This window comes from Mauremys reevesii, linkage group 21 (assembly GCF_016161935.1).
Source record: "Mauremys reevesii isolate NIE-2019 linkage group 21, ASM1616193v1, whole genome shotgun sequence".
Lineage (NCBI taxonomy): Eukaryota > Metazoa > Chordata > Testudines > Geoemydidae > Mauremys > Mauremys reevesii.
The window spans coordinates 12490085-12504476 of NC_052643.1; the positions used below are offsets into that span (position 1 = coordinate 12490085).

A 14392-nucleotide genomic window follows, 5' to 3' on the forward strand; every position below is an offset into this window, starting at 1 on the left:
CTCTACCTAGGGAGGTGGTGGAATCTCCATCCTTAGAGGTTATTAAGGCCCGGCTTGACAAAGCCCTGGCTGGGATGATTTAGTTGGGTTGGTCCTGCTTTGAGCAGGGGGTTGGACTAGATGACCTCCTGAGGTCCCTTCCAACCCTGAGATTCTATGATTCTCTCTCCTTTCCCCCTTTCTTTCAGCAGCTCCTCTTTCCCTTTCCTCTTCCTCTCCCTCCACTGTCTTGAAAGAGCCCCCTCCCGCTTTGTCCACCAATCCCTCAGGTACTAGAAGAGTCGCTACCTGACTGGCCAGCATTCAAGTAAAACCAAACCCTTTGTTTCATAGAATCCCAGAAACACAAAGAGGAAAAGGACCTTTATTCAGGCCCATCTTCCCCACCCACCCTGGCCCTGCGCAGGCCAGTTTCAAATTGGTTTGGTAATAGGGCTCTCCCCTAGGGAGACTATTCCATACCGCGGCAGAACAATGTCCCATTCCCATCGTCTGCGTTGTCTACATAGACTGTTCAGAGCCCTTCCATGGCTAAGCACCCGGCATAGAGTTTACTTACATGGCTCTTCCCACCACCTTACTCATCCATACATCACCTGTACCAGTTGCTGAGGAGAGGAGAGGGATGAGATCTCTCCACCCAGAGATCATTCTTGGTTCTGGCTCTGCTAGCCAGCACCTCCTTCCCGTGCTTTCTTCTACCCCCTCTGTAGTGGGCTACTTAACTCTTTCGTCTCCCCCCAGCCCATTCTTATGCACTAATTAGGCACAGTCAGGTCCACCTGGGTGGGGGTCGGGGGAATAACTGGTGTTTACGTGATCAGCTGGCTCAGCTGTTGGTTCCTAGCCCTCTGCCACAGCCTCACTAGTTGGAAATTTGTCCCCAAATCCTCCCTTTCATCAAGTGATTCCTAGTTGTACCCCCAGGCTTGCCACGCTGCCGGGGCTGCTGCTCTCGGCATCCCTCCGGGTGTGCATTACAGAGCGCGATGTTCATTCTTTATTTTGGTTGGGTTTGAGAGCCAAACTGTCACATTTGCTTATCCCTCCCCCCATCTCCTTAGCCGGAAGCTGTGACACTGGGGGATGGGAGAGGAAAGGTTTTCAGACCAACAGGAAACACTTTTACATCTCAGATCTTCCTGCCTCTAACCCAAGCATGTTCTTAAAGAGCAAGTAAGCGGACGGGCAGGCACGTTCTCCTCCCACCATCTGTGCTTTCTCCTCATGCTTACGGACCATTTGTTAGAGACCACGTCAGCACGTCAGCCTGTGATTTCAGACCCGACCCCGGGGGCTGAAGTGACTGAGGGCAGGTGCCTTGCGTGGGGGAGCTGGTGAGAAGAGATGGGGTGCTGCAGCATAAGCGCCCGGCGAGCTGCGTCGGCGGGGACGTGCCAGGATGAGATGGAGCTGCTGGAAATAGGTGGTAGCAGGTAGGCAGCATGTCTTTGAATCTGGATGTTTGGAAGGGCTCGATGGCCTTGCTGGATACACAGAGGTTACCTTCCTTCTAGAGCAGTGGTTCTCAAGCTTTTGTAGTGGTGACCCCTTTCACACAGCAAGCCTCTGAGTGCAGCCCCCCCACCCTTATAAATTAAAAACACATTTTCCTATATTTAACACCATTATAAATGCTGGAAGAAAAGCAGGGCTTGGGGTGGAGACTGACAGTTCACGACCCCCCATGTAATAACCCCGCGACCCCCTGAGGGGTCGCGACCCCCAGTTTGAGAACCCCTGATCTAGAACCCACCGGAATATTCCTAGCAATCAAGCAGTTAAAAGCTGAAACGGCCATGTCAGAATTTAGTCTCCTGCCTGAACATGACATTAACTTTCCCGTCCATGTCACAGTCTAGATAAACCCCACAGGACAAGTGAATAAAGGAACCTCTCCTATTCATCTCCCGTTTCCTGTCCCTTCCTCTCCCATGACAGAAAATGGTCCATTTCAGAAGCTCAGAGTGAAGGCTCCCTCCATCTCAGGGACCCCGTGACCGCGACAGAGACTGCGACAGAGACAGGAGGTGTGAGTATAAGCAGAATCTCACAAGCCAAGAGTCACGTGTAGAGTCAGGTAGGAGAGTCCGGGCCTGTTTATTTCAATGGGGCATGATGTCATCATCACGGCTTAGGCTTTTCCACTCCAGTAAGGCGCCTGACACCATTACATGGATAGGCCCTGAGCCCCAAACAATGATGGACGGGTCTCACTATCGCAGGGTGCGGGGAGGTCTTTTCCCCTCCACTTTTGCACAGTCATACAAATCCACGCACTGTTTCTCACAGAACGTGAGGCTAGCTGAAGAGGAAGATTTCCAGGGGAGGATCAGCGAGCTGAACCCACAGGTGAGTCTAACGCCATTATGATTTGTGTCAGGGCAGCTCCTAGAGGCCACAAACAGGCTCAGATGCTGGGTGTTGTCCCCAGGAGCACCTCACAATGCTCTTCGCCCCATTGTACACGGAGCCATCTCACAGTAGATGAAGGGCAGGAGCTGGGAGCTGAGGCCAGGTCTCCTGAGTCTCAGTTCAATCCAAGACCATCCCTTCCTCTCTGAGCCTTACATCCAAACACCAGAGCCATGTCCAGGAGTTTGCACCTAGATTCCATTGGCTCCACCTCCAGTTTCCATGTTTTTCAGGACACTTCCCATCAAGCTAATAAAGAGACGTTGTTTTTGCTTCCAGGCAGAAGTGCTGTGGGGGAGAACACGGGAGGAACTAAGGAACGTCCTGTTCACACAGCCCATCACTGGCTGGGAAGGGAGGACCATCCACTCCCTTGGGGAAATAGTATGGTCCTCACTGGTTCTTATGCGCAGCTGTCACATGGAGGTAACCATCCTCATCCTGTCTGCACCTTCTGTCTCTTTAGCAAGGGATTTCCCAGATGCATGGGGGAAAGCAATGTATTTTTAAATGGTAGGAGCAGAACAAGTGGGGTAATTTGGGCCTCGGGCCAACAACAGGATCTGCTGTCATGCTATTTTGGAAAACAGATCCTGTCAAATTAACCTGATATCTTTTATTTCTTGATGAGCTTACAAGTTTGGTTGATGAAAGTAGTAGTGCTGATGTAATATACTTAGACTTCTGCAAGGCATTTGACCTGGTACCGCACAACCTTGTGATTAAAAAACTAGAACCATATAAAATGATCATGGCACGCATTAAATGGATTAAAAACTGGCTAACTGATAGATCTGAAAATGTAATTATAAATGGGGATTTGTCATTGAGCGGGTCTGTTTTCAGTGGGGACCCGCAGGGTTAGGTTCTTGGTCCTACGCTATTTATCATTTTTTATCATTGACCTGGAACAAAACATACAATTATCACTGATAAAGTTTGCAGATGACACAAAAATTGGGGAAGTGGTAAAAAATAAAGAGGACAGGTCACTGATTTAGAGTGATCCCGATCGCGTGGTTAAGTGGGGCCAGCAAATAATATGCATTTTAATATGGCTACATATAAATGTATATGTCTGGAAACAAAGAATCTGAGCCATACTTACAGAATGGGGGACTCTATCCCGAGAAGCAGTGACTCTGAAAAAGATGTAGGTGTAATGGTAGATAATCAACCGAACATGAGCTTCCAATGCAATACTAAAAGAACAGGAGTACTTGTGGCATCTTAGAGACTAATACATTTATTTGAGCTTAAGCTTTCGTGGGCTACAGCCCACTTCAATGCAATGCTGTGGCCAAAAGAGTTAATGGGATCCTGGGATGTCTTAACAGGGGAATCTCATGTAAGAGAAAAGAGGTTATTTCACCTCTATATTTGCCACTCGGTGCAACTGCTGCTGGAATCCTGTGTCCCGTTCTGGTGACTACAATTCAAGAAGGACGATGATAAATAGGAGAGGGTTCAGAGAAGAGCCATAAGAATGAGTAAAGGAATAGAAAACACCTGCCTTATAGTGACAAACTCAAAGAGCTCAATCTATTTCTCTTAAAAATGAGAAGGTTAAGGGGTGACTTGATTACAATCTTTAAGTACCTACATAGGGAACAAATATTTAATCATGAGCTCGTCAATCTAGCAGACACAGATATAACACAATCCAATGTCTGGAAGTTGAAGCTAGACAAAGTCCAACAGGAAACAAGGTAAATTTTTAACAACGAGGGTTATTAACCACTGGAATAATTTACCAATGGTCATGGTAGATTTTCCATCACTGACCATTTTTAAATCAAGATTGGATGTTTTTCTAAAAGATACACTCTGGGACTTCTTTTGGGGGCGTTCTCTGTCCTGCATCACACAGGAGGTCAGACTACATGATCACCACAGCCCCTTCTGGCCTCGAAATCTATAAATCCCAGTGCAGAATTGGAGCCATACTTTGCTGGGAGGGAATTTGGGACTGATGGCGAAAGATAAAAATTCAGCTTTTTTCACCAAAGTCAGCTAAAGGTGGACAGGTCTCACACAAGCTTCTTAGAACTGGTTGACGTTTTTCATTCAAATTGCTGTGTTCATGACATTTCGTTTGTTTAAATGGAAATATGCATGTCCAAAGAATTTTGAGATATTTTAATGAAAAAGCAAAAAAAGAAAAGAAAAAAAAAGTTTTTTTTTTAATCTAGTTTTCTGGCACCAAATAACATAAAATAAAATAATAAAAACAAGTCTTTGGATTTCATTGTTTCAGGAATAAAAAAACATTTCCAGGCCAATCCTAGGGCTCCCCCCTTGTTACTGTCTCCAATAACATGACTCTCAGTAAGATCTGCATGGGATCACAACTGAATGAATTCCAGCTGAGAAAAACTCAGCCTGATGTCTCAGGTCACGTCTACACAGGAGCTCTCCGGGAACTTAAGGCGAACAGAGGCAGCTAAAATGGGGATAAATAATATCTACACTCCTTGTCTCACAGCAGCGTTGTGGTTAGTTCATTCGTGTTTGAGATCCTCCGAGGAAAGGTGCTATAGAATGGCCATGTAATCAGAGTAGCGATTTGCTTGAATTTTGGTTCACCCCGGGCCATCTGCTACATTACACAGCACAGCTCATAGCTCCCTTCTACGGCCCTTAAACAACCTGGCCTATTGGAACTGTGAGCACGTATAGATGTATGAAATACTGCAGTGATGAAGAACGGGTAAGGCAAGGAGCTTGGGGAAATTTAATCTCGATCATATTTTATTTTAAATAGGCCTTAACATTTTAGGACGACAATGATAATAAAACCTTATTTCCACAGGAGATGTCCGAACGGTACATTGTGCTGTTCCCCTTCCAGCTGTTGATTCTGTCAGTGGATCACATGAAGAAGGCGTTTGTCTACCAGGTAAAACACAGGGTTCCCTTTGTACCGTGTAGAGCCCCAGTTCATTGGAGCACTGGGCTTCATCCACCAAGGCACCAAGCTATCCCTTTGCTGTATGTCTGTGGCACAAATACAGTAACTAAATATCAGAACAGGGGCTCAGCTAGAAAACTCTCTAGCTACAAAAGGAGCGTCCCGATCTGTGGGCCTCCAAAGCAGAGGAAACCAGAGGGAGTCCAGGCCTGACCATCATCGGGGCGTGATGAGGAGGGAAGAGACAACAGAAGGGAGAGAAGGAAATCACAGATGTACAGAATTATGAGCTACAGGAACCAAATCAAAGAGTAAGGCATGTTGCCCAAAGCTGGGGGTGTGCCAACCTGGCAGGGTGATGGGGGGGAGAGGCACAGTAAGTGTAGGAATTAGCATGGGGAGCCCTTTAACACCGCATGGCAGGGTTGAATAATAGCAATACACACTCTTCCAATCACTTTCCATCCCTAGAGCTCAAAACAGAACTAGATTTCATCCACAGATTCTTTACAAAGGATGTCAGCATCATTATCTCCATTTTACAGATGGGGAAACAGAGACACAGAGCAGGGCAATTACTTGCCCAAGGTCATCGGCAGAGCCAGAAATCAAACCCATGTCTCCTGAGTTCCATTCCAGTGCTCTAGCAACTAGGTGATGCTGCCTCCCTTGAAAGAACTGGGCCCAAGTGGCATTTCATTTTCCTGAAGTAGGGGACCAGCTTTCAGGAGGCAGGGAAACACTGGATGTGGGGGAAGTAGAACCTGGCGTTATGGGAGAGTGCGTGACTGAGAGAGCGCGGAGAGGAGGGCGTCACAATGATTGCTTTCTAACAGTAATTCCCCACTGCTGCAGGGCCTGCTTCCGCTGGCGGGGATGAGCGTGAGGAATGTGCCGAGTGACACCGGCTGCATGTTTGAAATGACGGGTAAGCCTTCTTTCTAGACGCCTGTGAAAGGCTTAAACAGGTGGAAGATCCTCTTGTGATGACAGGGGAAAGAGGGCCACTTGTCCCCCTGTGCTCATTCCAGGCAGCACCTCGTCCCTCTTCCCGAGAACAGGGGCACCCGTGTGCCAAGCGCATGCAACAGGGATAAGGCCCAGGCAGGGCTAGGGGCATTGGGATTCCCAATCTTCACATGTAAATGCAGCAGCCACTGATTCTCAAGCAAGCAAAGATTCACTGTTAACTGTGACCCTTCGTGCTAAAGTGACCCTAAATGATAGATCCTCCTGAATCTGCTCCCTCAAAGTGCTGAGCCCATCTGTTAGAGGCCAGTGTCTTTTCAAGCAGAGCAGGAAAATTGTCTAGTTCTGATGGGGACTAGCCCAGAACCCACCATCACGGACCACAAGATGAGCTTGTCTCAGGATCAGGAATAGAACTGGTCCCAAAGGAGATGCCTGCAAGGCTGGCTACCAGCTTGTGAAGTCTTGGGGTGCTGGGAGGATTTACCCATCAGACCCAGAGGCAGTTCTGTCTTCTTCCTGGGATGCCAGAGCTGTGTGTTTCCTTCCATAGGGCCCATGATAGAATCCAGGATCATCTCATGCCTGAGTCCAGCTGAATTCCACATCTGGATTCTCAGCATCCAGCAGCACATCAAGATGGCAAATGCTCACTGTCCAGCCCACCCCAGCAATATCATTTCTTTCCTGGTGAGGCTGCCTTGCTGGTGGTGGTGGGTAAAGCCCAGAGTAGATGCAAAGTGAATGGGATGGGGACAAGAAACATTCGTGGCTCCTGAGTTCAGAGAGACTGAAGTCCTCTGTGCATTCCCAGATGGGGGTATGATGCACCGAGGCCAGAAACAAAATACCAGAGCGATGGCCACCAGGCCCATCAGCTGCAGTGAGCCCAGCCACCCCACGCACAACCCTGTGCTACCTGAACTGACAATTAACAACCTGTTCTGGTGGCTGGAGGCAAACTCTAGAGGGAGATGTCACCCTTTCCTCCAAGCCAGTGTACACCCTGAGGACACCACAGATCCATCATAGGCTGTAGAGACCAAGTCTGCTAAACACACTATGAACTTTCATACCACTGACATTTAGTTTTTCTAACTGGCTGAGACACAGTCAGCCGAACGGCTGGTTTTCTGAGGCACAGAACGGGGCTGTGATTGACAGACCATAGGGAAATGGTTAGTCAGGCCAGACATTCAACCTTCCCATTAGTTACTGTCCCAAAAAGGAAGATTTGGTCTGAAGTGTCTACTGGCCTGTCCCATACAGAGCCTCATAAGCCACACACAATACCATGAAGTGCTACCAGAGGACAGGCGTACACTGAGGTTGAGAATAGTCATGCAGTTGGGGTGGCATATTTTAACGCAGTGAATATTCTTAAGGTTTTTCATCCAGTTCTCCCCTTCAAATTCTGTCTTCATGTTTCTAACTAGGAAAGGTTCAGATAAGCCCAGACCCAGCCTAGTCCGTCACTCCTCTCTCGAGCCTGACCGCCTGAAAGTTCAATTAAGGGTCCTCTTCTTCCAATCACCTACTTAGTGTAAGGATGTTTCAGGACCAATTCAACCAGGCCCACAGGTTACCTCACAAACCCAAAGAAAGCCGACAAACCCACCTCTCTTAGATCTTATTCCCCTTTTTAGCAATAACAAACCTAGCCATCCTGGTACATGACAGGGACTTTCCTTGTTTTCCCTACACGCCCCCAAAATACAATAACAGGGTGTTCAGATCTTAATATTCTTTGCCAGGAACTTTTGTTCACACTTTTCCATCTCTAAAAGATTATACAGCTGTTGTAACACACACAGAGGCCTACAAAACCTACATCTCCATTGCATATACATCTACTAACGCAATGCTAATCAATGGCCCACTAGATACGGATTAGGCCTTTATTGTGTGCTATGGGGTAAGCCCACCTAACCCATGCGTAACTCCCATACCCTTAGCAGCTCATCCCCCTTCCAGCAATGGCTGCTTCACCCAACCTGTCCATCACTAAGTCTCCCTTTCAGAGAAAGGCCGACTCCACTCCAGTGCAGCCAGACCAAGGCACCGCTTGATTATCCCCACTGCTCCTATGTGCTAAAACGTAGCTGTGCTGTAGGGCTTACAGATTGCACGGGGGACTGAACAACCTGAAGTGTGTAAAATCTCAGGGACAGGGAGAGAATAGGCCCCGGTGGTTGGTTGGTGAGAAAGGCCTTGACTAAATATTTTTCTCAGATCTCCCCACAAGGGGAAGGGGTGTTCAGGCTTATTCTTATGCCATTTAGAGACAGGCCTGATTAAGAACTCTAGGCCCAAACTGCTTTGAATTTGGGGAAAATTCTCATTTGGATCAGGCCCATTTCTATAACAGGGCCAAAACAGAACCTCACATCACACGAAATGTCCCCTCTCAAACCTGGGGCAAGTTTAGCTTCAGATGCAAATTTATCTAAGGTACTTATATGGACCCCATTCCTCTAGTATCTAAGCACTTCACAATCTGTAATATCTTTAGCCTCACAACATCCCTGTGAGGCAAAGCCGTGTTAATATCCCCATTTTACAGGTGGGAAACTGAGGTGCAGAGTGGCTATGTGACTTGCCCAATGTCGCACAGGAAGTCTGGGGCAGAGAAGGGACTCGAGCCCAGCTCTCTTAAATCCTATGCTAATGTCATAAACAGTGGAACATTCATCTAACACCTTCAAACCTCTAACAAACATCACACTTCTATTTTTATTCTCTTCTGTATTGCATTCTGATGTGTCTCGGAAAAGGTTCCATGTGATGAGCAGTGGAAGAAACGGAAGCTGATGAAGCATCTGTTTTACACCACCATTCTGAAGTGGGAAGGGAAACCCATCCAGCACCTAGGACGGATACACTACCTGGCCATGGTGCAAGTGGCTTATGCCAGCATGGGGGTAACGTACAGCATCTATTGCTCTAAAACATGTGGATCACCTTAGAAGGACTAGAAGCATCTGGAGCTTGGGTTCACATGGAGTCACTGGGCTGAGATAGCCTGGGATCCTAGCTAGATGAGTGCATATGGAAACAACAGCTGGTCAGGAATTTTTCAACCTACCAGTTTTTCACCATAAAATGCCGATGCCTCAAAACCAAAACTGTCCGAGAAACATACATTTCTGAAATGAAAAGTGTTGGGTTTTTTTTTTTTTTGAGGCTAGATGACACTTCATTTCAAAATTTTAGTAAATTTAGAGTCAAACAAAATTTAGAAGGGTGGAAATGTCAAAATTTAAATAAAACATTTCAAAATTGTCAAAAGCAAATGATCTGATTAACCCAAACTGGAATTTTGTCACTGTTTGTTGGTTCACAAGAAGTTTCGAGATTACAATGTTTCTTCCCAATTTAAAATGGCAGAACTTTTCTAAATCTCAAGAATTCTCATGGGCTGGGAAACCCTAAATGAATCATCAATGACTTTTGGCTTGTGCAGCATTATTATTCCACAAGTAATCTAAAAGAAATCAAGAGTCAGCCACATAGTCTAGTGAAAAAGGATCCCACAGTATCAAAGAGACAGACACAGATGATTTGTGGGTATGTAAAATATCCCTCAGAAGTAGGGTGACAAGACAGCAAGTCTGAAAAATCGGGACGGGGGTAGGGGGTAATAGATACCTATAGAAGAAAATGCCCCAAATATTGGGACTGTCCCTACAAAATAGGGACATCTGGTCACCCTACTCATAAGGTATCAAATACCTGTGTTTTGTGAGGTACATACCTATACAAACACCCAGACACATGGCATTTACATGCAGCCATCTGTGAGGGAGGAAATGACAACACAGATTCTAAATTGATCAGTTTCATAAGCCTTGTGTATTCTCTCTCAGATATACTGTAGAGGATGTTGTCATGTGTTTCTGTCCCAGATGTGGACTGGCTACAGAGGTTGCTTATCAGGGGCGGCTCTAAGTATTTTGCTGCCCCTTCGGCGGCTTGCCCGTGGGAGGTCCCCGGTCCTGCGGATTCGGCAGCACACCTGCGGGAGGTCCGCCGAAGCCGCGGGACCAGCGGACCCTCCGCAGGCAAGCCGCCGAAGGCAACCTGCCTGCTGCCCTCGTGGCGACCAGCAGAGCGCCCCCTGTGGCTTGCCGCCCCAGGCACACACTTGGCGTGCTGGTGCCTGGAGCCGCCCCTGTTGCTTATACACACCAGATGTCTTCATCTTAAGATCCTTTAATGCTCTGCCAGGCATGGCAAAGGCTGGCTTTAATAAGGTATTTTGCACATCGTGCCACCTAGTGTCCGAATAGTATAATGCAGCCTAGCGTTCCATGACAGATGACCTGTCAATATTTTATATTGCAGCTCTAGCAAAGAAAGGGAAAATACCTGCTTGTGGGGTGTGCAATGATGATGACTGAATGCTTGAAAGTGACCCTGTGATTTAGGGTCTCTCTCCACACCCATTTTACATCACCACACATTCTGCCTTCAAGCTAAGGCTGCCCTATTCAGTACAAGTTAGTGACTTTGATGTCTCCAAGCGGTGCTATGTACCTCTCTCTGCAGGACTTTAAAGAGAGGCTGCTGGTGCTGTTTCCAGAGGATCTGGTTTTCCTCTCCGTAGACAGAGAGAGAACCGCCATTGCCTATGAGGTAAATAATGAAGCAGGCGTGGGGACTGACTTGGGGAGAAAGGTTACCGAGCCTGTAGTGCATGGTTCAGTGAGAGCTAAGGGCGGAATCCAAGAACCACCATACAGGTGCTGGAAGGGTATAAGCACCAAGGAGGGAGGGGGTTGATTAAGGTGGCCCAGGGAGGAATAACGAGGAGTTATGGGATAAAGCTGAGCTAAGGAAAACTTGAACTGAATATCAGGAAACGTGTCCTAACAATGAGAGCGGTGGAGTCTTCCCCCAGCTGTGGAAACTGCCGTGCTTGGGATAGTTAATACTAGACTGGGCAACCCTGCACTAGTCTGAGGAGACACACTTGGTAACTTCATCCCCCTTCTCATTTCCGCCACCTCTTCTCTGACTCCAGGACTTGGCAATTCCCAGTAAGGCTCTGTTAGAGTCCTTAAAAACCAGTGTGGGGGTGTATCAAATGGCCTCTGAGCTCCATTTCTGCCCTAGCTCAGAGCTAACCCCCAGGAGGCTCAAGGTAACTTCAGCTCCTAAACTTCAAAGCAGTCGCCACATGGCTTGGCATCTGCACTGCTGAGTAACAGAAACTGAGCATGACAAGGTGGGTGAGCAAATCTCTTTTATTGGACCATCTTCTCCCCCACCTTGTCTCTCTAATATCCTGGGACCGACACCGCTACAACAGCGCTGCAGAAACAGAGGCAGTTACTTTCCAAGGAACTGCAATTATAAGAGCACTGCTGCATCTTTTGCTCTGGCTGCAACAAAAATAACACGAAGGAACCCCAGGGAGAGGGCTGGGTTCTAAATATCCATATTTGCTAAATAGACACAAACATGCAAGGCCTAGCTACATACATCCTGCCGCTCTTACTGGAGGCTAGCAGCTTCTGTAACATAGCACCCCATGAGCTCTGTTAGAGGGGTGCTACCTTGTGCCTATACACTGCAGGCATTTTCTCTTTCCTTTTCTCTTTGAAGGGAAAACTCCCTCTAGCTGGGATCCAAGCAAAGGAGAAATCTGCTGTGCTGGGGCGGCTGGAATTTGAAATCACAGGTATGCCAGGGATTGATGGGCGTGGTGAGAACTGATTGTGCCATGAGGATTTTTGCAATGGAATCAGCTGTCCCTTCCCTAACTGTTTAGTCCAGGCCTGTGGTAAGGTGGCCCCAGGTGAGGACACTAGGATAGACAGGCTGTGTTTAGCTAATGGGGCTACAGGCGCTGCCTGTGTCCAGCAGCCTCACTGAAGAATCCTCTTCCCAGTCATTAGCTGAGCCCTGCCTAGCTACAGAAAATCAGCCTCCTCTCCCATCCACACCCCTCCGCTCAGGCTACACCCAACCCAGGCCGGAGCACTCCCCACCCCCACCCCCACCCAATGCACTCACCTTGCTGCTGGCTATCAGGCTTTTATGGTCTTCTGTGTTGCCTGATTGGCCCATCTGCTCCAGCCCTGTCTCATTACTCCACCCTGTACACCTGTGAGAGGTCTGAGCAGGTGTAGGGAGGGGAGGAGGAGGAGAAGAGGGGGGTTAACTCTTTGCCTGCTGGGACACAGCTGGAATACCTGTGCCCTCTCCCAGCATAGGCTGATAACACATGGGCCAAGAAGAAGGATGTGTGGACTATTCCTGCACCAAAATGTTCCCACATGCCTCACTGTTCTCTTGGCAGGAAGCCTGACGGAACCGATCCTGGTCGCCTGCTCCACCGCTGAAGATTATGAAAAATGCCTCTTCTACCTACAAAAGGTCCTCATCAGATATGACCCCCATACACCACCTTTGCTCTGTGGCTGTTGCGGCTTCTGCTTTTCCAACCTGGGACTTTCTCAACCTTACACACAACTGCTTATCCTACTCCCCTCCCCAATAAGGGTCCTCCATGATTCAAAACCAGTTAGCACTCAGGGTGACTATTCAGCTTCCTTGGAACTCACCCTCCCACCTAAAGGGTTCATCATGGGGGACCACAATACTTTTTCCTAATCAGAATGTGTGTGTGCATCACATGCAATCATCCTGGAGGTTTGAACACCCCGCCTCCACTGCAGAAAGCATAAGCCGCTACAGCTTGACCTAAAGGGCAGAGACCACTAGCTAGTCACTGTTAGTAGAGTGATATGCTCTGTGGATCATGCAGAAAGGGAGACACATGGCATATACTGAACATTTGGTTGCGTCTGCACCATACTTGGGGTTCACAAAAGGGTGATGGTGAACTGGGCTGCAAGATTTTAAAAGTAGAAAAGCTCTGAGCCCCTTGAGAACTTGGATTGAGACAGGCTGCACCTTTTCTGAATGCTTAAAATCTTAAAAGCGCTTGAAATCTTTCCAGCAGCATTGCTGTATTAGTGCATTAATCTGCTGACATCAATCTGTTCCAGCCTGAGCAAATCCTTGACACTGTGACTGTCCAGCCACCACCAATGGTGCCGAAGAAATCACTGCAGCGTTAGAGCCATGGAAAAGGCTAGCACCCAGTGACAGCGCTGACTAGAGGGGCCAAATTGATGGCTCAGGATGCTGGAGGAAGGAGCCCCCCATTGGCAAAACTAGAGATGGCCCAGAAACAACTTGAATCCAAACCCCTTCAGACTGAGAAGGTTGAATTGTGAGGCCTCGATCTGAACCTACCCTGTGGGGTACGGTCCCTGGCTGGACTCATTCATTCGTGCCCAGGTTAGCTGCTGTTCCCGATGGCCTGTTGGAACCCCCTGGATATAATCCCGGTTGATCAGACTCCTTGGGGAGGAATCCTTCCTGGTTTGATCACTTTATTTATTGGCTGCTGCTTCTTGGAGAGAGAAATAACCTAAAGTAGTGTGTAAATAGGATGGATAAAAGTCCAAGCCTTGTGCAGAAAGGAGCCTTCCTGTTATAGAGTTTAAGGCCAGACGGGACCGCCCAATCATCTAGGCTGACCTCCCGTATAGCCCGGGCCCTACTGGGAGGCTGTCCCAGGACCTCACTCCTTGGATGGTTAGAAACCCTCTTCTAATTCCCAGCCTGGATTGGTTTAGGGCCAGTTTATCCCCATTTGTTCTTATGCTAACGTTGTCCTTTAGCTTAAATAGCTCTTCTCCCTCCCTGGTGTTTACCCTTCCCCCCACCCCCTGGACGTATTTAAAGAGAGTAATTGGGTCACTTCCCAGGTTCTGAGGCACCTCACTACCACCTGTCCATAGCATGAGGCAGTGGGCCGTGCTTGCTGTGGATCGGCTCCCTGAAACCACCAGCCTCTGGCAACACAAGAACTCCCTTCCAGGCTTCCACTGGCCTCATGCACCCTCTCTGGGAGTTAGCAATAAGCACACACTGACCCCTGAGTCCTCCGAGCATCCCTCTGGAGCACGCAGCTCCTGGTCCACTGAGGACTCCCAGAACTCTCAGATCCGCTATTCCCAAAGCTTGCAAAAGTCAAATCAGGAGCCCCACTTTACTGAACCCACCACACTTAGATATGTA

At 48.1% G+C, this 14392-nt stretch overlaps 1 protein-coding gene across 5 annotated transcripts; it reads left to right on the plus strand.

The window, feature by feature from the left end:
* Positions 1 to 1156: 1156 nt before the first annotated feature.
* Positions 1157 to 14013, plus strand: LOC120388053 (probable pleckstrin homology domain-containing family N member 1). Of its 5 annotated transcripts, XM_039509604.1 has the most exons (12): positions 1157 to 1436; positions 1942 to 2032; positions 2293 to 2352; positions 2695 to 2841; positions 5228 to 5314; positions 6182 to 6254; positions 6849 to 6985; positions 9070 to 9216; positions 10844 to 10930; positions 11903 to 11978; positions 12600 to 12676; positions 13312 to 14013. In XM_039509604.1, exons 1-12 carry the CDS (start codon positions 1348 to 1350, stop codon positions 13381 to 13383), a joined length of 1143 nt encoding a protein of 380 aa, XP_039365538.1. In that variant the 5' UTR covers positions 1157 to 1347; the 3' UTR covers positions 13384 to 14013. The 5 variants fall into 5 exon arrangements, with proteins under 5 accessions (XP_039365538.1, XP_039365539.1, XP_039365536.1 ...); XM_039509605.1 differs by having other exon boundaries at positions 2649 to 2841; positions 12600 to 14013; XM_039509602.1 differs by having other exon boundaries at positions 12600 to 14013.
* The last annotated feature ends 379 nt before the right edge of the window (positions 14014 to 14392 follow it).